The following is a 23,379-nucleotide window of genomic DNA, read 5'->3' on the forward strand; positions in this document are numbered from 1 at the left end:
AATGTTTGCTTTTGCGTTATAACTAATTTTTAAAATTGTTTCTTTTTAAATATTAAATTAATATATTTTTTTATAATTTTAATGTGTTAATATAAAAAATAAAAATTATTATTTTAATATATTTCAATCAAAAAATACTTTTAAAAATTATTTTGCATTATAATATAAAAAAAATACATGCGGAAATGATAATAAAAAAATCTAAATTTTTTTAATATATTTTTAGTTAAAAAATAATTTACATAATAATAATAAAAATATATATGTGTGGAAGTGATAATAATAAAAAAATGAAAATAGCAATATCATTTTGTGTTTGATTTGGAAATAAATTCTCATCTTCATCTTTGTTTAGTTATATAAAATGAGACAGGAAAAACATATAGAAAATATTTAATTTACCTTTATGCATACTCTTATGTATTATATGCTTAGGATATGGATTTTGTTTTTAATTTTTATTATATTATACATATTTTTTATTTTTTACTTGTGTTTATATTTTCTTACTTGTTCTATTTGTTTTCATAAAATTCAATTATATAAAAAAAAAAACATAATAAGTGTATACTTTATTTTTATTAAATAATTTAGTTCAATATTAATTTAATAATATGATAGTATATAAATATAAAGTAAAATATTATTAAAAAAATAATGAATTAACTCTTAAATAATTCAAATATAAAACACAAAAGCATATATTCATTGTATTATTTTTGTATAACATAAATAACAAAAAAAAAATACACTTAATATAGTTATAACATAAATAACAAAAAAATACGAACTTAATATAGTAAACTATTATAAAAAAATAGAAAATGATAAGTGAAAGAAAAGTAAATAAAATTTGGTGGGCGAGAATATGCTGGTTGTGAGATTGTTCAAAAACTAAAATTTTCTGTTTTTTTTTTTATATAAAAATATCATTGATAAACAAAAATCAACACAAAATTCAACTTCAAACTTTTTTTTACCTAAAAATTCAATTCATCATATATTCATATTCTAAAGATGAAATAATTTAATTTTAGTGTCTTTAGTCACTTTAAAATAATATTTGATTACCATTTTGAAATAAAAAGAACGGGGAGACAATATAAACAGAAATGTATTTTGTTGTAGAGTAAAAAATAAATGTATAAAAATAAATCTGTTTTTTAAAAAAAATTTAGAGTGATTTTTTATATTTTTAAAATATGAGGTATAGCGAAAATATGTTTCAAGAGATAATATTTATTATTTTTAGTTCTAAAATATCCTTGTTAAAATCTCTAAATTCCAAAATTTTACAACGGAGACATGTAATAATAAAAATAATAATTATTATAGTTTTAAAATCCAACTTGAGGGTCAATTTAGAACAAATTCTGGATCACTGATCAAGGCCCGGGTCACGGGTCAGGTTGACTTGAGTCAAATTAAGAATAAAAATAATTATTATCATGGTTTTAAAACTCAATTCGAATGTCAATCCGGGCCAAGGCCCAAGTCATGGGTGAGGTTAACCATTGATCCAGGTCAATATAAGAACAAAAATAATTATTATCATATATTTAAAACCCGACTCGAGGGTCAACCCAGGATAAAGCCCAATACACGTGTTAGGAGGATCAACTCGAGTTGACTCGGTTCAATATAAAATAAAAATGATTATTATCATAGTTTTAACACTTGATTTAGAGGTTAACTTAGGGTAAAGCCTCGATCACTGATTCAAAGGATCAATATAAAGATAAAAATTATTATTATTGTAGTTTTCAAGGCTCGGGGTCACAAGTTAGAAGGGTCAATAAAGTTTGACACGAGTCAATGTATAGATAAAAACGACGATTATTATTATAGTTTTAAAATTTAACTTGGATGTCGATTAAATAAACAGTTCAAATAATGGATCGAGAAGGTCAACTCGACTAACTTAAAATTTTAATTTTTTTTTCAAAAAAATCTACGGATTTTTTACCCCTTTTTCATTCATTTTATTCCAAAAATAGTGATAATCTTGGATTTTTTCTTCTTCTTCTCACACACACACACATATCCTTTCCATCTAAAACTTTTACCTCGACCCAAACACTACCTAAGGGCTGCACTCCCTTTATTTCAAGATGCAGATATTCATGAAACTCTCTCTCTCTCTCTCTCTCTCTCTCGTGTGTGTGCGCGGGGGTTGTTTCTAGGGGAGGTTGCTATCTATTAATTTATTGGGAGCTTTATTGACAAAATAAAAATAAAATTGTTATGCATTTATCACTTATGACAGGCGAAATTGATACACTTAATGAGTCTCGAAACAAAACAATGAGATAGTTATCTTTTATCTTTAACATTTACCATTTTTTTAAGGATTGAAATTTGAGACCTCACAATAAAAATTATAAATCTTAATAATTAGAATAAAATAATATCCAGAATTTGAAATTGCTGTTGGATTATACTTTTGAAAAATTCTAATTTTTTCAAGCTTCAAATTATTTTTTTAGATATTCTTAAATCATTTTGATGTGCTGATATTAAAAATAAATTTTAAAAAATAAAAAATATATATTTTTGATGCATTTCTAAATAATGAAAAACAACATCCACAACACTCTCAAACATATAGTTTTAAATTTATTTTCTTTATAACATATTATTAACTTCTAAATTTCTATACTTTTTTAGATTGGAATCCATTACTTACCTTCCAAGTCAAATATCAAAAAGTAATTGAGTAAGTCCTTTTTATTTTTGCGTTTTGAAAGCATTTTTTAAAAAAAATTAAATTATATTTATTTTTTTCTCTGTTTCAAATTTATATATTTTTTTATATTTTTAGATCATTTTAATGCACTGATTTTAAAAATAATTTTTTTAAAATAAAAAAAATATTATTTTTAATATATTTTTATAATTCCTCCTCATTACATTTTCTAAATTATTTTCCTCAATTATTAAGTCAAAATCTACATCAATTTGCAAGAAAGCCTCATGGTCGTGAATTTAGACACGTTAATATTGGGTAATTGAGAGTAAAGTATAATGAGCAATCCAAAGCATAAATCAAGTGTAGACTAAAGTGCCTGACAAGCAAAGAATACTTTATTAAGTGAAAGCCAACAAAGATATGTTTGGATTTAATTGTTGGAAAAGCAAAGCAAGTCGCCATCATTGTAGCAAAGCACAGCTGTGGTGATGTGCATTTTAGAGCCGTGTTCCCTCTTTAATCTGGACTGTTGATTGTTTTGATCAGGTAAAACAATAGGGGCCCGCATGGTTGGTGGTTAGGGATGAGATTCTAGCCATTTCCAGAGTGATTCACAGGCCTTTACCGAGGTGGTCGGCCGTCGGCTGATATATATATATATATATATATTATATTATATATATATATATATATATATATATCATAACAGTGTTAGAAATTGAAAAAAGTTATTGAGAGATGGCATACTTGGGAGAATATCGTAGTTTCTAAGCATTGCATCTTAAAAAGCGCTCTTTTAGAGAATATTTAATTTTGCTGTTTTTTAAAAAATAAATTTTTATTTGTAGTTTTAAAAAATATTTTTATTTGTGATTTTAAAAAAAAATAATTGTTAAGTTAAAAATATTAAAAGATGAATTTTTGCATGTAGAATAAATAAAATGCAAGTTTCAATGAATAAGAAATATATTATTTTAATTTTTACAAAATTAAGGTTTAAAACACAAATATATAAGTGGGTTCAATGAAAAAAGCAGAAACAACGTCTTAAAGTGTTTTTCAAACTGTTATTCACATGAAAAATATCAAATTAATGTTTTGTATGTGTTTTTTTAATGATTTTGATATGATAATCTTAAAAATAAATAAATAAAATATTATTTTAATATATTTTTGATTAAAAAATACTTTTATAAAAATATTTTATAATCAAATATTAATATCAATGAGCTAACACAATTTTATTTATCCAAAATGCCATCTTGTATAAAAAGTTTAAAGATTTGGATTAGGATCAAAGAACATTGTTTAGAATTGATTGTGTTTGGTGCGTGTAAGCTCTCATTTACTTTGAGAACCCAATCCATGATCAAGAGACTCGTCATTATCACTTATTATTAGATGTTGATTATTAAGTATTTAAATTAATAAATATATATTTTTGTGATTTTCATATTACATTGTGTTGTGAATTTGCAATTATTTATTTCAAAATCTCAACACAAGATCATGCCACTTGTTCTTGGCTCATATTCTTGAATGATGATGATCAAGCAAGACACCTCGTACAAGAAGTTCATTCTTGAATGTTGATGTTCACTATAACCAAGAGTAAAATCACTAATGAGAAATGGAGACATATGACTCCTAAATATAATCATCTAATAGGTGGTTTAATGGTAAAAATTTAGAATTAAGATATTTATTTTTTTATATGATATTAAGTTTGAGTTTTATGGTTGTATATAATAATTAATAGAAGCTTAAATAATCATTAATTTCTTAGAGAGAAGCTTGAGAAGCAATTGAGCTGCAACGAGAAAAAGAAGGTGACTTTTGATTTGAATGTCAAAACCTTCGAGGGGTTATCATCTGAGGAAGGAGTTGCCAATAATGTAGCGAAGAACAATGTAGGAGAGAGAGGGTGTGGAAACAGAGAAGAAGAAGAAGAAGAAAAACCATCAAACGTGAGCAAATCAGTTTCTGCTGTGGTCACATCAAATGCAGGATCTTATCCTCCAAAGAACAGATATCAAGATGTGGATTTAGACTTGGAAGGTAGTGATTTAAATGATGATGTTAAGGTCTCGATACAAGAAGAGTCATCTGAGTCATTGTTTTCATTATCATTTGATTCAATAGAACAAGTGCATGGAGCTGGGTTGGGTGACAAGGAATTGACTAGTCCAATGCCAAAATGTGGATCTCCACCAATGGAGGAAACTAAGAAGGTAAGTGGGTTCGATAGAAACGCTCGAGTTAGGAGTCAGCTTGATGTTTTTGATCGGAATCCAGTAGAAAATCTAACTCAGTTGATGATAGTAGCCAAAGGAAGAGCAGCCTGAACATTGCAGCATGAAGGCAAGGCAAATGTTGATGTGGAGCACGCCTTCTGTAATTTTTGTGTTGCTTTGATGGCCTGTGCTATATGAGTTCTTCATCTAGTTTCTCTAGCAAGTGTTGGCTTTAAAGGGTTGAGTGAGGAAACACATCCGTTTTCTCCACCCCCACTGTGTGCAATAATCTGAGATTTTGTTGCAGTAACAGTTTTGTCGAGGACGAGAAATTATTCAGAATACTATTTTCTATATCTGGACATTGGCTGTCAATGCATGGCAAGAATGCTAGTTGCTCTGTTTCCAATTAGCTGCTGAACTGAACAGAACGAATTTGAAACTTCGAATACACTAACGAATCTAGTCCTCGAGAAAATCTGGCCTTGTGACGATTGATAGTCAAATTTGCCACAGTTTGGATTAAGGGAGACAATCAAGCTTTTGCAGTTAAGAAAACGCTGCTGCTTACAAGGAAGCCTCATTTTTGTACAAAAAAAAGTTGTAGAAAAGGTACACTTTCAAGTGGTAGTAACTAGAGAAACAGTAGTCTTGCAAGCATAAGCAATGCTGCTTTAGCTTCTGGCGGACAACACGATACAAAGCCGTGTCAAAATTATATGGATGAAGGCCAACAACACAGTTATAAACTTAATCAATGGACGTAGAATCAAGCTTTATTTAGCACTGAGTTGCTGAGATACATGTCCAGAGTGAAAAAAAAGGAAAAAAAAGAGAGGAGAGAAAGGGAAAAAGACCTTGATAATTTACAATTGTAAATAGGTGACTTCTATTATTTGCCTGCAGAAATAGAGGGGTCAAGTACGGTCCTGGTAGGATATGTCACATGGATTGCTGCTGAAATGAATGGGGGGGTTTAGAACGACTGCAAATTGTACATTATTTTGCTTAGCTTGCAATGGCTTTGCCTGCTTCACTGAACCTTTTGTATAAAACTATGTGGATTTATCTCCTACAGTATCTCCACGTCTCTACATATCATGGAACAACCTCCTTATCTGATCAACGTTTGCTGGCATCAATGTGACTGGGCAGCGGTTATACTGCAGCAATGAAATAAAATGGGATCATGGAATAAGTATATTTTGGCCAAGTAGGGCGGGAGAATTGAGAGGAAAACCAAGCTTGAAGCAGAAATATGGATATTGATAGAGAATGGAACTAGATTCCTTACCTGAGATAAATATTTGAATATGCAAGCATAACAGAAAACAAATCCTGAGATTGTAACAACCGAAGGGTTTGCACGCTTTTGGGAGCACAATGGGCAGATTGTTCTATCGGGTGGCAGTGGAATCCCCTCTTTGGCAACCTGTTTAATATTAAGGAGACCATTATGTATCTTTGAACCTTTTGGATTTTCACGTCTGACAGAACCTAATACTAAGGTCATGAAGAGCTGAAAAATATTTGATAATTGTAGAAATTTGACATGCGAGAGACAGTTACATGAAAAGTAATGATTAAACTTCATTATCAACAGCATGACATAATATATTTTCCATCATCTCTATCATTAAAATACCATAGCTCTATTGACCAAATAAAAAATATAGGTGCTCATGCATAATTTTCTATTATTTAAAGTAGATGCTTTCATAGATTTACATAGGAAAAGGAAACCATTAATATAACACGAGTATGTGTGAGTTTGTTTGCAAGAGGATGAGAGAGTGGGGGGGGGGGGTACCCCGTCATGAAATCCAAGACTGAAAAGCTCCTTTCTCACCTTTGGGGCTGGAGGTGGTGGAGGTGGGGGATACACTGTTGGAGCTGACATTCTCTCCTCAGCAGATTGGTACCACCATTCCATCATCTGCGTGGTTCACAATAACAAAAAGTTAATGCCAGTCTATATTTATTGTAAAGAGCAAAGATGTAAAAAGAGAAATGAAAATTAATGCATGAAAAACATAAATAGGACCATCAAATCATTGCTACTGCATGAAGTCTACTATCTCGACATTAAAATGAACATGATATAACAAGATATAAGCTTAGTTCTGAGAGGTTAGGGTCTCAAGACAAGTAAAGGCATGTAAATGAGTACAGTGGAACTTTAGGGAGTGTCAGATTTGATACTGTCCAGCTGAAATAGGTTAGATGCCAAAAACATTTTACCATTATTTTGTAACAAGGAATCAGTTCACATTTGGTTATAAAGGTCAAACTTTTTTTAAACAAAAAGCACTGTTCAGCAAAGGATAGTAAAAACCTGCAACTGTAAAGGATCACTGGTAATGTTGATTGGGAAGGGGAAGAGAATTGAGCATTGCTAGCATTAGAAACAACGACAACAAGAACAACATGACATCTACAAGTAGCTACAGTTTTTGCAGACAATATTACTTGATAATGGACAACTCCCCAAGCAGGTAAACCCCACTCACTTTAAAGATGAACACTGCTGCAATTAAGCCAGTTTGTGCATAGTCAAGCATTGTATACGCACAGCTTAGCAATGCTCCTTGTAACGTCTGCACATTTATGATGGTATGTCAATATTCTACAGTGGAAAACAGCTATACAACTATATTGTCAATTTCTGCATACAAATACGGAATAGCAAAAGGTTCCCCATCAAGTTACTCAAGCAACTAAATAATTTAAATTATTATACCTTCAACCATGGGGGGCCATGAAGTCTCTCACGTTCATTGCTTCGTATCTTTGAAATTCTAGAAGTAGTGTCCATCTACCTTGACATCAAAACAATTGGACAGAGCACTAAGATATGTATCATTTGCTGAGGTTTTTCAAAGGACAATAAAATAGCAGCAAGCGCTATATTTGAATATTTGTATTTCTGAATTTATGTATATCTGAATACTTATTGATAAAAATACAAGGGTAAATTCTCTATTCTATTCAAATCTAGTACCAGCTCTTGCCCTGTAGCTCGACAAACATGAATCCCAAGCGCATGTAGTCCTAAAGAATAGAACCCAGTAGCATCCAGCAAATATAAGAGCTGATAAGCAAATGACATTCCTGCATTGCAACACTTCAGATCAGATTGGACATTTTGACAAACACAAACTATTTCCAACCAAACATGAAGACAGAAACCGGTTTGGCACACAACAGCATGCTATAAAAGTTTCAGAATAATGATCAGGGTACTGCATTGTAATATTCTAGATTAGATTAAAAAAGGCTGTATTGTTGGTCCAGAGCTTTGCTTGGGGTTCAGTAAGTAGCTAAGGGAAAGGATCTTCCAATTGACCAGTAAAATATAGAACAACTTCAGTACCCAATACTGGAAACATGTCACAAATTTGTCAGAAGATACCCTAATTGGATTGCTAAACATTAGAATTCCCTCACAATACACAAAAAGTTACAACGGCATTCGTGCTTCTAAAATTATTTAGTATCTATACATAAAGGAGCATAAGGAAATATGTTGAATGTTATTGCAATAGATGAAACTTGAATACAACTTCTTCATGATTGATGTTTATGTTCCATGAAGAATACAGACATGTAAACTTTACATCATCATGTTATGAATTAACTCATCCCAACTTTCCTCAATTGCAAGCTCTTACATTTGACTTGAAAGACTAGATTAACAAGTACTATTCGAATGCAGACAAAATGAAAACTTTACCTTCACTACTAGCATGCAGCCATGGGTAGCAAACAAACATAATTTTCTGAATTTTCTTCATCAAACGTGCTCTAATTGTTGTTTCTCTAGAAACAAGAGAAGCCTCCCCTCCACTAAAATATTCAGCATCTTCAACTGTTTCATCACCATTTCCCCACAAACTTGCTTGAAGCCTGGCTTCCCTTTCTTTGTTATATATTGAATACAATTTTGACTTAAAATAAGGCAACACAACCTAGCGAGATGCATAAAAAAAGTAATTAACTTACATCATAATGGTTTGAAAGTAATTAACTTATTATGATACCATTTATATAGAGTGAAACTAGGTAACATTTACTGTTTATAAACTTGTTTTAACTACCCTTCACAATGTTACGAGGAAAACAACTTCAGGGAAGAAAAATATATCAGCTAAAGGAAGGAGGGGATGGTACCAAAAATACAACTGAAAGAGTTCTTTGGTGCTTTTCTAACCCTGAGTGCTGAATTCCATCCCCTGAGTTTGGACGCGCATCTTCCTTCTTTACTCTTATCTTCACTGTCCTTCTTCGCAATCCATATAGGGATTCAGAAAAAGAAGCATCTGAAGAGGAATATACATACATATTAATGAGCCCTATGCAACAAGTAAGGAACAACCTTAGTAGTCCAACTTAAACAAACAGCATGCTCAAATTTAGAGACACAGCGCAGCAATTTAAGAAACAAAATTAAATCAAACCATCACCACAACCATGTACCCAACAAAGCTTTATTAACAGCTTTCACACAACCAACCAACCATCACCACCACCACATTCCCAACAAAGCCTTATTAACTGCTTTCACACAACCAACCCTCCAATGTCAATTTGGAAACATCTTTGATCCCATTTAACCAAACGAGGATTAACCTCATCATCTATTCTTGAAAAAAAAAAAAAATTGAATCTCTAAAATTTACTTTCTATATCTCCAAGAGAGGTTAAAACTCCAACTAATACAGGGAGGGACAAACAAATGGGATTAAGCAAGTTACCTGATTCACAGAGCACATAACATGTCAAAGGGGAAGGAAATACGTTTAGTTCTTGATGCATGGGGAAACAAAAGACAAATTATCATCGTGTGTTGCAGCGGTTCAATATTAAATGTATGACAAAAAATCAAATAGATAAGAATAAAAAAGGAAGCAGTTAATGACACTAAACATGAGTATATAAACTAGAAGGATAGAATCTCCAATCAAATAAAAAACAAGAGAAAACACAATCGAAAACTCACTCACTTGGTAACAATGGCAACAACATAAGCCAAAGTTAATGCGAGAATGCAGTTAAAGTTATTTATATAAAAAAATGCAAATGGAATTATCAAAGAAACAGCAAGGCCATAGAAAGACGAAACTAAACCTGTAGTCCGCAAGCTATGAGTCTCTAGGACCAACATAAGCAATGAAAAGAATTCATCTTCATGGTCCAACACCTTATGCAGAAATGGTCTTCTTAATGCCAATACCTTCAAGACGACAAATCCACAATATTCAATAATGCAAATATTCAAAGAAACATAAGCACAAGCCAACCTTTTGAATAAAAGTAAGTCAAGTAATTGCATCTTACCAAGAACATAAAAAAAACATTTAAAAAAAGAGACTTGATTAACACATGAAATTGACAAACTCAAACAAAAACGAGAGAATTAAGAGAAACCCAGATGAAAATCTCAAGAGGGTCACAAAAATATCAGCTTCCCATCCCTTAAAAACTTGAAAAATTAAGTGGGTGGGCAAACAATTAAATGCAAAACGAGAGATGTGGACATGCAGGTATGTAAAACAATTATATGGGCAAGCAATTACACCGATGGAGTAGGTGAGGGCAGCACGGAGACTGGCAGGGAGTTGTTGAGCAGCAGCCATCTCGAAGAAGGTGGGTCGTGTCCCTTGTCCTCCTACTTGAAACAACATCTTCTTCTCCCTTTCTTCCTTGCTTGCTTTTCAAATTTCTCAGTTCGGGTTTAATGAGGTTTTACAACAAGAAGTCTTTTGGACTCTGCAGTTCTTATCCTTCACTTTGGCCTAGCATATGATTGTTGTGAAAGGTTATTTTTAAAATGATTGTTAGTTTAAAAATATGTTAAAATATAATTTTTTTTAATTTTTATTATCAAATATTTAAAACTATTAAAACACTATTTTCTAAATGAAATTTATTTTAAAAATTTATTTAAAAACAATCGCCACACTCCTAAATACTAACTCAAAATCAGGTGATTTCCTTTAACGTCATATTTTATATATATAATGATATTTTGAACTAGTTTTAACTGATACTATTATTTTTTAATATTTCAAATATACATTTCACATATTATATTTTAAAAAATAATTAAGTGCACATATATTAGATTTACGGTTTTAGAATCAATATATATATATATATATATATATGCTGTCACTGCTTCTCCCCTGTACGGAAAAGAAAGTAAAAGAGCTTCTTGTTGTAAAAGACTGATATTCTTCTAAGTTCTAGGCATGTATCTATTAACAAATATAAAGTTATTTTATTTTATTATTTATTAAAGGTAAAAATAGTCTTTATTTTTTTTTCCAGTTTTCTTTATTTAGCCTATATATAGTTTTTTATATTTATATTAAACTTATTTCTTTTAATTATTTTGATTGCTTTATGCAATATTAATGAAACCTTACCTTCCTTCTTTCTTATTTTTGTATTTCTTTTTATTTTTTTTGGATTGTTTAACATAGTATCAGAGCTAGGTTTTATGAGATGAAACTTAATCTCAAACACAACTTATTCGTATTGGAATTATATGATGATAATTTTTTTTAAAGGTAAAAGGATGTGTGGATATGTTAGTGGAACTTCTATGGAACCTAGAAATACTAATAATGGTTATGTTGCCTTGATAAATGCCTAGGAAGCATACAATGCAAAAATTATTGTTTGGATTAATTCTGTTGAATATTTTATAGGTACATAGTTGGTGAAGTATGAGATAACAAAAAAGGTTTGAGATCATCTGCAAATATTATTTACTCAATCAAATTTTACAAAGCATTATCAATTAGAAAATGATATATGAGTTATTCACTAGAAAAATATAAGTATTCAAAAGTTTTATTATACTATGACATATATTTGAGATCAATTAGTTGTTACAAAATTGATGGAATTAAAAGCATGTGATGTCCTATATTGCTCATAGAGAGCAAGAACGATTGATACAATTTTTAACGATACTTTGAAGTGATATTAAGGATTTAGATGTTTAATTTTTCATCGTTCTTCATTTTTTTTTATTAACTTAATTGCCAGTGAGTTTTTAAATGAAAAAAAAATGTCTTTAGTCTTATTTCAAAAAAGAAAATTATTTCTACTTCTAGACCTTCCACCTTTTACGCCACTATTTAATAATAAGAATAAACATTATTGTACTATGGCATTTATTACCAAATAAATTGTTTAGTTACTTGCATATATGAAAAGTTTCTTTCTCTTCTCACTTCTATGTATTATGACAATTAAAACTCTATTCAGATTGCTCATAACTCGGTTTTACATAAACAAACTAAGTACATTAAGATCGATTGTCATCTTATTCGTCATCATCTCAAGCATGACACCATTACTTTGCTCTTTGTTCATTCTTTTTTGTAAATTACAGATATCTTTATCAAGTTGCATTTTATTTTTCACTTTTGTTTTCTAGCTGCTAAACTCTCGATGATTGACTCTCGATACTTGTAGTTATTGCATCGTGTGTTTAAAAGGAGATGTTAAGAAATATAAAGTTATTTTGTTTTATTATTTATTAAATGTAGAATAGTATTTATATTTTCTTTTTAGTTTTCTTTTGTTTAAACAATATATAATCTCTTCTCTTTGTATTTTAGATTTAACTTATTTCTTTTGATTATTTTAATTGTATTAGGTTTCCTAATTATTTATTTTTATATTTCTCTTTATTTCTTCTAATTGTTCAACGGTATCTACCTGTCTTGCCTTAATACAATATTTTTTTAATGCTTATCTATCACTTTCCAAGTTTCTTTATTTTTAATTGTTTGTTTCATTATTTTACTCTCCAAGGTCTCGAGTTTTGCTTTAACAGTTGTAGTGCTGTCATGTTCTGTAATATACTATCTTGATAAATCACTTGCATTTCTCTCTCTTTCTAAGATGGAGAATGAACAGTTCAGCCATGAGTCCCATGGCCATGCGTTGACTTTTTATGAGGAGAGTGAGGAGAAGCTCAAGACGATTGCCAAGCTATCCGGGGAGGAGGTTGGATCTCCCTTGTGCTATGGTTGCTTTGAAACCATTCATGGTCCAGCCTATTTTTGTGAAATTTGTGGTGACTTTTGGCTGCACAAATCATGCTTTGAATTGCCCTCTCAGCTAACGAAGCATTCTCTTCACTCAATTCATTCTCTCACCCTCATTGTGAGACCTCCTAGCCTTGCTGGGTTCTTTGTCTGTGATGGATGTAGAGACATGTCTCCTGGCTTTGCCTTCCACTGCAAAGCATGCCGGTTCAATCTTGATGTCAAATGTGCGATTTCAACCGACGGCGAGGATCTGAGATCAAGAAAAGGTGTGAAAGATACCGAGATTCCCTACTTCGGTGATGAGCACCTGCTAGTTTCCTTCAATGCCAAGCAGGAAGTTGAAAAAACTTGTACTGGATGCCAACTGATCCTTTCAGGCCCTGCCTACGGTTGCTTGGACTGTGAATTCTACCTCCATGAATCATGTAAAGACATGCCATCGGAAATACAACATCCATACCACCCTCCGCACCCTCTCCGTGCTCAAGTTGCTGAATATGGTTCAGAATGTGATGCCTGTCACATGCCAATTAGGAAGGTTTTTTATCGATGTTCTGAGTGCGACTTCAATCTGCATATTCTATGTGCTAACAGGTCTCTAAAGGTATCATCTTCCTTGAAATACAAGGGCCATGAGCACGATCTCTATTATTTTGCGGCGAGCTATTTCAACGAGTATTCTCTATGCAACACTTGCCGCAAGGTTTGCAAGGGCTCTTACTATATCTGTTTAGAGTGCAAATACTATGTTCATCTGGACTGCATTCCTTTACCGCGAGTTGTTGAGAATGATGGCCACTCCCGCGACTATTCCCATTACCTCACCCTCAAGGATTGCTTTGTTGAAGACGACTCGGGTCAGTATTACTGTGAGCTTTGTGAGAAAGAAAGGGATCCAACGTATCATGTTTACTACTGTGATCAATGCCCTGATCGCAATCCATATCTCGCTCATATTGAATGCCTGATGTTGGAGGTAAGGCCAAATTTAAGCCCTTATGGAGGAAAAAAGTGAAAACATGCTTGCATTATTGTCTAATTTTCAACTAGTATCATGCAACTTCAATTTGCTTTGCTATATATACATATTCAAAATCTCTTAATCAGACATAATGCTCTGAACTTCATGCGGGACTCGTCCTTTCATGCTTTGAGTTGCATTTGTTTGTGGTGTAATGATTCTCATGTTTTATTTGGTGGACATGGTGAACTTTCTTCGTGTGGAAGAAACTTCACTGGAGGCGATAACATGGGTTGTTTTACAGTTAATGAAAGCAGAGCTCAACTCTGCGAGTACCTCTGCCAAGATGGTTGATGGTGGAGATGTAAAGGGTGATACGAAGTGCCTTGCTCTCGTCAAGTACACAGCTATCCCACCTGAGAATCAAATTAAGGTTAGGCCATTTGAAGCATAGGTTAATACTATCTTGTGTTTAATTTTTATCAAATAAATAAGGATGATAATATTCGAACTTGTGATCGTTTGGTCATAAAAGCTCTCATACTATATCAAAGAACTAATTCAACCCAAAAGCTTAAAATATTAGATAAAATATTAAAATATGATTTATATTATTTTTTAAATATTATTTCAACAGCTATTAGGCTGAATGACATGCTTACTCTAAATTTATGAGGTCTATTTTTGGAGCGTTTAATTACTTGAATACTACAGCAATTTACTTGAATCAACATAGAAAGAGAAGGCACTGATGCATTCAAAGCTGCTCACAATGTTTTACCCTCCAATTATATTGAATAGACGTGTAAGTTTGGTTTGTTAATTCTCTTCTTTCTCTAAGATGCAGCTTAAAGGTTTCAGGCATGAACATATCCTGGTCCCTGACGATGAGGAATCAGAAGCAAGGAGAGCTTACTGTTCTTGGTGCGATGGCAAGATTTTTGGTCCAGGCTATATCTGTCAACAATGTTCGGGAAAGTGGCATATATCATGCGCTAAATCGCCCCCTCAAAAGACACACTTTCTTCACTCACAGCACACCCTAACTATGTTTTATCCTCATTATTTTGAGTACTTTATATGCGATGGCTGTAGAGATCTTTGCCATGATGTTGCCACTTATCATTGCCGTGAGTGCCACTTCTTCCTTGATATGAAATGTGCTTCTCTACCTGATGATCAGTGCGAGCAATTGAAGAAGACAGAAAGCAAAACTATATATTTTTGCCACAAGCATAAATTAACAAGAGCCAACTGTACTGCAAGAGGAATTAAAGAGAAATGCAAGGTCTGTCAGCTCCGTATCTCCGGTGCAACATATTGCTGCATTAACTGCAACTTCTTCCTCCATGAATCCTGCCTCGAAACACCACAAGAAATACAACACCAGTATCACCTGCAGCACCCCCTTCTTGGTCGGGACTTTGATGGAAATCCAAAAAACTGCAGAGCCTGCAATCTGCAAATTTGGGATATTGCCTATTACTGTGATATCTGCGGTTTTGCTCTCCATTTTACATGCGCTACTTACTTAACTTCCACTCTCAAACATGAGTTCCACCGTGAGCACACACTCTATTCCTTCGTAGCATCGGATCTAGGGGATCAGGGCTTTATCCAGTCGCTAGAACCACAACCTTCAAAAGGCAATTTTTGTTGCGAGACCTGTGGAAATGATTGCAGTGGCTCCTTCTATCGTTGTGTTGAATGCAACATTAATCGACATCTTGAGTGCATTCCATTGCCATTTAAAGTTCAGCAAGAAGACCATCATTTGGATCCTCTTACTCTCATGGAAAATGTAGTCGAAGATGATTCTGGAGAATATTACTGTGAGATTTGCGAGGATAAAAGGAACCCAAATCATCCTGTTTATTGCTGCAAGATGTGCAAGGATAACTGGTTCATTGCTCATATTGGATGCGTGATTAAAGAGGTGAAACATGTAAGTTGCTTTGATTATTCGTTAAAAAACTTCCATAACAAATCATCTGCAAGCCTATATCTTTAGTACCTGCTACATTTTCTTATGTTGATCATTTAACATGTTTGATTTATCAGGGAGACACTTCATTAGAAATACTGGAATGGTGGAATAAAGATTTGGGATCAGACTATGAGGAGACCTCTAGCAAGAGGGATGATGGGACCTCCCTTTCCAGTCATTCTGATCTAGAGAGTCATGCAATGGGAGAGCATAATACGGAAGGCCCTGGAATTACTGAACTTGATTAAAACATCGAGGGTAATGCAAAGGCAACAAGGCAATGAGAGAAATGTGCCTGCAGAGATCCTTGCGATGTTTTCTTTCCTACAATAGACGACCAGTGATTGGTATGTTGAAACATCTTCAGCTAGCTTGTAACGCTTGGTATATTGGTGAATGCATATAAAACAATCTGTACATTGCAAATTACTAAGAACACTGTTACAAAATTTATCTTATCGAAAGTGGAGAAGGAGCATTTGTTCTAAGTAATTAGAAATCTCATATGCTTTTGGTTTGAATCATAGTTATAAGATGTTATATTGTACCTCCACATCTCCTATAGAAAGTATTAAATGCAGTTCAAGGCAACTGATGGAGTTCACTCCTGCAAGGATGAGGAAGGAGGTTGAAATATTTTAGTTAAAATGCAGAATTAACGTGGAAGCTAAATTCAATCTCTTAATCTAATCTGGGATGAGATATACTTCGCTAGAGGTACATTCATCATTGAGTGATGATTTGGGGTCAGACATTGGAGAGACTTCTGGCTAGGAGGACTGTGGAACCGTTCTTGAGAGTGATCCAGGAAAGCAAAATCACGAGATGAAAGATTGCAATGGAAAGCACTCTGCAATTGTTGAACTGGATGAAGAGCCAAGGTAACTTCATCTGGAGATTAAAGCAAACAGGTTCATCTCAAGACTCAAAGCTCACCAGCAAGTTTCCCAAGTTCAGGCGCCCCACTGTCAAGTGAAAATCTCTAGTTCATAGAGTTTTTTTCCTGCTGCAACACTCTTATTCAATATACATTTTGCTGTTAGGTTTGCTTCAGCTGTGCCCTTTCAGTCCAGTTCTTGTAGCAATTGCGAAACAATGTTAAGAAGAAGATTTGAGAGGAAAGCAAGTTTTTCTCTTGTTTATATTCCTCTCAACATATTGTTCTTTTGATTACAGGCTTATTTATAAACATAAAATCCTAGATAATTAAACATTTAAACTAAATAAAAAAAACTAATTCTAATCTGATCGAGAAAGCATACTTTTGACTTCACCTATGCACCAATTCCGACAATTCTTTACCATATCAAGAACAACAATTTCCTATTTATTTTAATTACCAGTGTTTAGTATTATAATGTACTTCTTATTTAAAAATAAATTAAAATAATATTTTTATTTTTATTTTTAACATCAACTTATCAAAATTATACATATCTCCACGGCAAAAGCTTTATGCAATCTCATGATACACATGCTTTTATCGTTTCTCAGAACAAATTTCTTATTTTAATTTCTGAAACAAGTTAACTGGTATAAATCATCAACAGTATTTTTTAAAAAATTAATATATTTTTTTTATATTTTTAAATTATTTTAATATACTAACATAAAAAAACAATTTTAAAAAAATAAAAAAATATTATTTTAATATATTTTTAAAAAAACCACAACTAGGACATCACAGCCACATAGTTTCTAGTTTCTGAGTCCTCGAGTCATTATCAGTTACCACTCCTTCTCCTTTACGACTTTTGACATTGCCTTTGGAATTTTGATCCAACGGGTTTCTCCATTAATGGATCCTTATACTCTTCTCTCTGCGCTAACCTCTTCCACATATACTCTTCTCTTCCCCGTGCTTTCTGCTCTTTTTGTCTGAATACTGCTCAGGCAGCAAATCAGCTCTTGCAGAACATCTTGAATCCAGGTATGTATTTATACTTCATCTTGTTGGTGTTTTTTGTTTTTCACTTCCAACTATTGTTTGAATCTTTTTAAGTAAAGGACAAATATCACTAGTAGTAAGTGGCGGAGCCATGTAAAAGCAAAAGCAAAAGGTCCAATTGCCCCTTAATTTTTTTAAAATATTTTTTATATTTTTTATATTAATATAATAATACGGTGAGGGTTGATACACTGACTTGTGTTTTAATATAATAAATAATATATATAATATATATGCAGCATCCCAGCTCATTTCTCATTTCTCCAAACTTTGTCCTTTTCTTTCTTTTTTCCTGTTAATTATTCAAGAGCTTTTCTATTGTTTTTAGCTGCTCTCTTTCTTATACAATTTTTTTTTTCAAATTCAGTTAAGCAACTTTAAGTAAATTTTTTCATCTTTTTTATTTATTTTATTATAGTTTTATTTTTTTATAATTAGTTATTTAAAATGTTAGGGTTTATAATAATTTAGAGGTTTTTATATATATAATATTTTGAATCAATTAAAGATGAATGGTAGTGGATTAGACTACAAGATTTTGAACAATAGGCATTGATTTAATTGTTTTGAATTAATTAAAGGTTATATCATTTCTAATTGAATTAGTTATGATATGAAACTAAACTTTTTCACGAGATAAACAAGCAAACATTCAAATTGTTGTCAGCAAGTAAAGATTGATATTTATAAAATTAAAATTGTTTTAGTTTGAGTTTGGTCCTTTTTATGATGTTAATTTCCTTGTGCCCTTCTATAAAATAATCAGGACAGATAATTAAATAATTCATATTTTATTTGTTTTTTTCTCTTTTTTTTTGTTTTCGTTAAACAATTTGTGTTTTGCTGGAGAAGAGTTAACACATGCGTGCAAACCTGATTTTAATCGGTGCATGTTGGTTTTTTCTTAAAAAAGGAAAGAAAATTTTTTTTTTTTTAAAAATGATCTGTCATGATAAATTTATACTATCAATCCTGATCCATATCCGTGTATTATATACAACATGTTACATGGTAATTGGGTGTGAAATGGATTTTGATGAATTAATATGTATTTTAGTATGAATTTCATATCGAAGATTTACAATTATTATGTAACTCAATTGAATTTTGTTATTATGAAAACTCAAAAAGAATAATTATAATATAAGTTTTTTCATTGTAAAAGTACTTTTAAATTAATTTTGCTTTATATAAGTTAGTATTTTTGTTTCGAATTAATTTCTAATACATGTCTATATAATATAGTACTTGTTAATTTAAAAAACTCTGGCTTTGTCACTGCCAATAGTTTCAAAAAATAAATCAATCGATCTTTCTCAGTTTTCAATATATATATATATATATATATAATTATTTTCTGTTTTAATCCTTCTTTTTCCAATTAATGTAACTTCCATTAATTTTTATTCGATACTGTGACTTTTTTTTTCAATAGGAAAAAATGGTTCGATCAACCGATCCATTCTGGAATGATGTTGAAGATATGAGTAATGGTGGCATGAAGTGTAAATTTTGTGGGCATTTATTTTCCCAGAATACTTCCATTTCGAGGATCAAATGGCATTTGTCAGGAGTGAAAAGGCATGGTGTTAAAATATGTGAGAACGTTCCTGAAGAAGTTCAAGATGCAGCCCGTGCAGCTATTGATGGCCCTCCAGAAAAAAGAAATAAAAATGAAGCAGGATCGAGCAATAATGAAGCAGCTCTTTCCCCTGGAGAGCTCGCATGTTGGATTGATGACATCACTGATAAAGAGATCGAGCTTATGTTGGGATGTAGTTCTCTTGAAGAGCTTCTGCATGATGCATTGGAGACTGTACCGAGAACAGAAATGGTGCAGCATCTGGAGAGAGGTAGCTCTCATGAGAGGACATCAATTAATCAAGCTGGTGAGCCTCAAGGAGATTCATCCGAACCAGCAGTAAACAATGATGTCATGAAGAATGAAGTGCAGAACATGGTTACAGCGAGGACAGCACATGACAGTTTGGCAGGGGATGCTGGAAGGATACCAGTGGGAGTTCAGGGCACGGAACAAGGTGAGGGGGAAGACAGAATTTGTTCACATTTGGAAGCGGAAAATGGCATGGGAAACACTGGTGAAGAAGGATCTATTCAGCATGTTGACAGGAGTTTCTCTCTTGGGAGACACACAGTTGATGCACATGAGAATAGAGGAGAAGCAACACAAGGAATTGATTTAGTGAATCAATCAGCTGGTTTTTCAATGGAGGAGGAGGAGGATGATGTGGAGGACAATAGAGGAAGGTTGGTGCAGCCTGTCGCAGGAGCTAGCTCTTCTAGAGGCCTTAAATACAACACAAGTGGGAGTAGAGGAGATCCAATTCCTCTTAGCTCTACAAAGTTAGTGGGTCGAGCATTTGAAGAGAATAAGAATGTGATATGGTCTCTGTTAATGGATGATAAATTCTCAACCATTGCCATTTATGGAATGGGGGGAGTTGGTAAAACGACAATGCTACAACATATTCATAACGAGCTTCTAGAAAGAAGAGACATTTCTTGTCGTGTTTACTGGGTGACCGTGTCTCGAGATTGCAGCATTAATAGATTGCAGAATCTTGTTGCTACATGCCTTGGTTTAAATCTTTCAGGAGAAGATGATAATCTGCGTAGAGCTGTCAAATTGTCAAAAGAACTAGTGAAGAAACAAAAATGGATTCTCATCTTAGATGATTTGTGGAACTCTTTTGAGCTACACGTAGTGGGAATTCCTGTCAATTTGGAAGGATGCAAGTTGATTATGACAACTCGATTAGAAAAGGTTTGTAACCAGATGTATAGCCAACACAAAATCAAATTGAAGCCACTTTGTGAGGGGGAAGCTTGGACTTTGTTCATGGAGAAACTTGGAGATGACAAAGCACTTTCTCCTGAAGTTGAGCAAATTGCGGTAGATGTTGCAAGGGAATGTGCTGGTTTGCCATTGGGAATTATTATAGTGGCAAGAAGCTTAAGGGGAGTGGATGACCTACATGAGTGGAGGAATACATTGAATAAATTGAGAGAATCAAAATTTAAGGACATGGAAGATGAGGTATTCCGGTTATTGAGGTTTAGTTATGATCAGTTAGATGATCTAGCACTACAACATTGTCTTTTATACTGTGCATTATTTCCTGAAGATCATAAAATTGAAAGGGATGAACTCATAAATTATTTGATCGATGAGGGAATAATGAAAAGAATGAGGAGCAGTCAAGCAACATTTGACGAGGGCCACACAATACTCAATAAACTTGAAAATGTCTGCCTATTGGAAAGTGCTAAAATGTATGGTGGTAGTAGATGTGTCAAGATGCATGACTTGATTAGGGACATGGCCATCCAAATACAGCAAGAGAACTCTCAAGTCATGGTTAAAGCAGGCGTGCAATTAAAAGAATTGCCGGATGCAGAGGAGTGGACAAATAATCTTGTGAGAGTTTCGCTAATGCGTAATCAAATTGAAGAAATTCCCTCGAGTCATTCACCAAGGTGTCCCAATCTGTCAACTCTATTTCTTTGTGAGAATGCAAGGTTGCAATTTATTCCAGATTCATTTTTTATGCAGTTACATGGGCTCAAGGTACTCAATCTGTCTTACACAGGAATTAAAAAATTGCCTGACTCTATCTCCGATTTGGCGACTCTCACTGCATTATTGCTCTGTGGTTGTCTTAAATTAAGGGATGTACCATCATTAAGAAAGCTCAGGGCACTAAAGAGGTTAGATCTCTTGAATACTAAACTTAGAAAGATGCCACAAGGAATAGAATGTTTATCCAACCTCGAGTATCTTAGACTCCATTTAATTGGTGAAAAGGAATTTTCCAGTGGGATATTACCTAAACTCTTACACTTGCAAGTGTTTGTATCTAGTGCTCAGATAATGGTTAAAGGAAAGGAAGTAGGATGCTTAAGGAACTTGGAGACTTTGGAATGCCATTTTGAAGGTCACTCTGACTTTGTGGAGTTTCTTAGATATCAAACCAAATCACTAAGCAAATACAAAATCTTTGTAGGGCTTCTCGATGTTGACGTTCCTTATTTATCAATGTGGAGATTTTGCAGCAGAAGGAAAACCATTGTTTTGAGTAACTTGAGTATCGACGGAGATAGAGATTTTCAGGTCATGTTCCCAAATGACATTCAAGAACTGTCCATTATTAAGTGTACTGATGCAACAACTTTATTCGACATTTCATCGGTGATAATGTATGCAACTAAACTAGAGAAGCTCGAAATTCGGAAGTGCAGTAACATGGAGAGCTTGGTTTTATCTTCTAGGTTCTGCTCTGCTCCACTTCCATTGCCATCTTCCAATGGTATATTTTCTGGTCTTAAAGAGTTTTATTTCTGTAAGTGTAAGAATATGAAGAAGTTGCTCCCTCTTGTCTTGCTGCTAAACCTCAAAAACTTGGAACATCTTGAAGTTGGAGAATGTGAGAAAATGGAGGAGATAATAGGAACAACAGATGAAGAAATCAGCAGCAGCAGCTCCAATCCGATCACAGAATTCATCCTCCCAAAGTTAAGAATTCTGAGATTGATATATTTACCAGAATTGAAAAGCTTTTGTGGTGCAAGAGTGATTTGCGATTCTCTTGAAGAAATTGAAGTAGACACATGTGAGAAGCTGAAGAGGATTCCAATTTGTTTTCCGTTGCTTGAAAATGGCCAGCCATCTCCTCCCCCTTCTCTTAGAAGAATTGAGATACATCCAAAAGAATGGTGGGAGACAGTAGTGGAGTGGGAGCATCCTAACGCAAAGGATGTCCTTCTATCCTTTGTACATTTTGAAACCGTGAAGATGATATTGAATTACAGGTAGCCATCGTGTTTCTCCTCCCTCCCTCTCTTAATCTTCAAACTAGTTTTTCTCACTGATTCCTCTGTTTATTTATTATTTATTTAATGTGGAATTGGATGGCTCTTCATCTTTTCATGGCTTTTAACTATTTGGTGATCTTTTTTATAGGTAAATGGAAGAAAAGCATGTTGCCTCTGCCTATTTCACTGCCATCAAATATTGATCCAGAGTTTCTAATTTTAGTGTTGAACAATGTTTTTCTGCGAAGAGCTTGGTTGCTTCTCATTCTTTTGAGATCGGGATTTATAGCCCTGACAGGATTAAGCTATTATGATTATTTTTCTTTATGATAAAGTTCTTGTAATCTTTGATTTTATCTATAAATAAAATTTGATTTTATCCTTCGAAGGGTTGTGAGTGAAAGTGAGGTTTGAAAATGGAATCTTCAAATTGAGATTTTTGAATATTTCGAATGGTGTCAGTGGTTATGATAAGTGAAGTTATCATCGAACATTTCAGCCATCTCCATGAGTTAACACTCGCTAATTTTGAAAAACATCTTGGTGCAGACCTGTGCAGGGCATGCAATTTGCCCATCCTGGGCTCAATATAATTTTTTTTTTAAAATAATTGAATTGATATGCTATATAAAAATAATTTTTTAAAATAAAAAAAAAT

At 33.0% G+C, this 23,379-nt stretch overlaps 3 protein-coding genes across 4 annotated transcripts; 2 read left to right on the forward strand and 1 right to left on the reverse strand.

Moving 5' to 3' along the window:
* Positions 1-5,765: 5,765 nt before the first annotated feature.
* Positions 5,766-10,729, reverse strand: LOC118050637 (peroxisome biogenesis protein 12). Its single transcript, XM_035061029.2, has 10 exons — positions 10,500-10,729; positions 10,051-10,156; positions 9,094-9,242; positions 8,657-8,891; positions 7,925-8,034; positions 7,664-7,738; positions 7,434-7,520; positions 6,773-6,859; positions 6,218-6,355; positions 5,766-6,086 (listed from the first exon to the last, which is right to left on the reverse strand). Exons 1-10 carry the CDS (start codon positions 10,605-10,607, stop codon positions 6,015-6,017), a joined length of 1,167 nt encoding a protein of 388 aa, XP_034916920.1. The 5' UTR covers positions 10,608-10,729; the 3' UTR covers positions 5,766-6,014.
* Positions 10,730-12,747: 2,018 nt separating this feature from the next.
* On the forward strand, positions 12,748-17,158 carry LOC118050638 (uncharacterized). 2 transcript variants are annotated; one of them, XM_073406781.1, is made up of 4 exons: positions 12,748-13,968; positions 14,258-14,386; positions 14,801-15,898; positions 16,015-17,158. In XM_073406781.1, exons 1-4 carry the CDS (start codon positions 12,844-12,846, stop codon positions 16,186-16,188), a joined length of 2,526 nt encoding a protein of 841 aa, XP_073262882.1. In that variant the 5' UTR covers positions 12,748-12,843; the 3' UTR covers positions 16,189-17,158. The 2 variants fall into 2 exon arrangements, with proteins under 2 accessions (XP_073262882.1, XP_034916921.1); XM_035061030.2 differs by having other exon boundaries at positions 12,751-13,968; positions 14,801-15,889; positions 16,015-17,155.
* Positions 17,159-17,657: 499 nt separating this feature from the next.
* LOC118050655 (probable disease resistance protein At4g27220) lies at positions 17,658-23,102 on the forward strand. Its single transcript, XM_035061065.2, has 3 exons — positions 17,658-17,870; positions 19,324-22,718; positions 22,870-23,102. The coding sequence occupies exons 2-3, from the start codon at positions 19,330-19,332 to the stop codon at positions 22,871-22,873; spliced, it is 3,393 nt and encodes a 1,130-aa protein (XP_034916956.1). The 5' UTR covers positions 17,658-17,870; positions 19,324-19,329; the 3' UTR covers positions 22,874-23,102.
* Positions 23,103-23,379: the final 277 nt, after the last annotated feature.

Source organism: Populus alba, chromosome 19 (assembly GCF_005239225.2).
Source record: "Populus alba chromosome 19, ASM523922v2, whole genome shotgun sequence".
Taxonomy (NCBI): Eukaryota; Viridiplantae; Streptophyta; class Magnoliopsida; order Malpighiales; family Salicaceae; genus Populus; species Populus alba.

Excerpts from the sequence above, each read along its gene's own strand:
- LOC118050637 (XM_035061029.2), bottom strand. The coding sequence starts at position 10,607 with ATGTTGTTTCAAGTAGGAGGACAAGGGACACGACCCACCTTCTTCGAG. Across the intron at positions 9,243-10,050 it reads TCATAGCTTGCGGACTACAG|ATGCTTCTTTTTCTGAATCC; the intron begins GTTTAGTTTCGT and ends ATTCCTCTTCAG. Across the intron at positions 8,892-9,093 it reads CTCTTTCAGTTGTATTTTTG|GTTGTGTTGCCTTATTTTAA; the intron begins GTACCATCCCCT and ends GCATCTCGCTAG.
- LOC118050638 (XM_073406781.1), top strand. The coding sequence starts at position 12,844 with ATGGAGAATGAACAGTTCAGCCATGAGTCCCATGGCCATGCGTTGACT. Across the intron at positions 13,969-14,257 it reads TTGAATGCCTGATGTTGGAG|TTAATGAAAGCAGAGCTCAA; the intron begins GTAAGGCCAAAT and ends GTTGTTTTACAG. Across the intron at positions 14,387-14,800 it reads CACCTGAGAATCAAATTAAG|CTTAAAGGTTTCAGGCATGA; the intron begins GTTAGGCCATTT and ends TCTAAGATGCAG.
- LOC118050655 (XM_035061065.2), top strand. The coding sequence starts at position 19,330 with ATGGTTCGATCAACCGATCCATTCTGGAATGATGTTGAAGATATGAGT.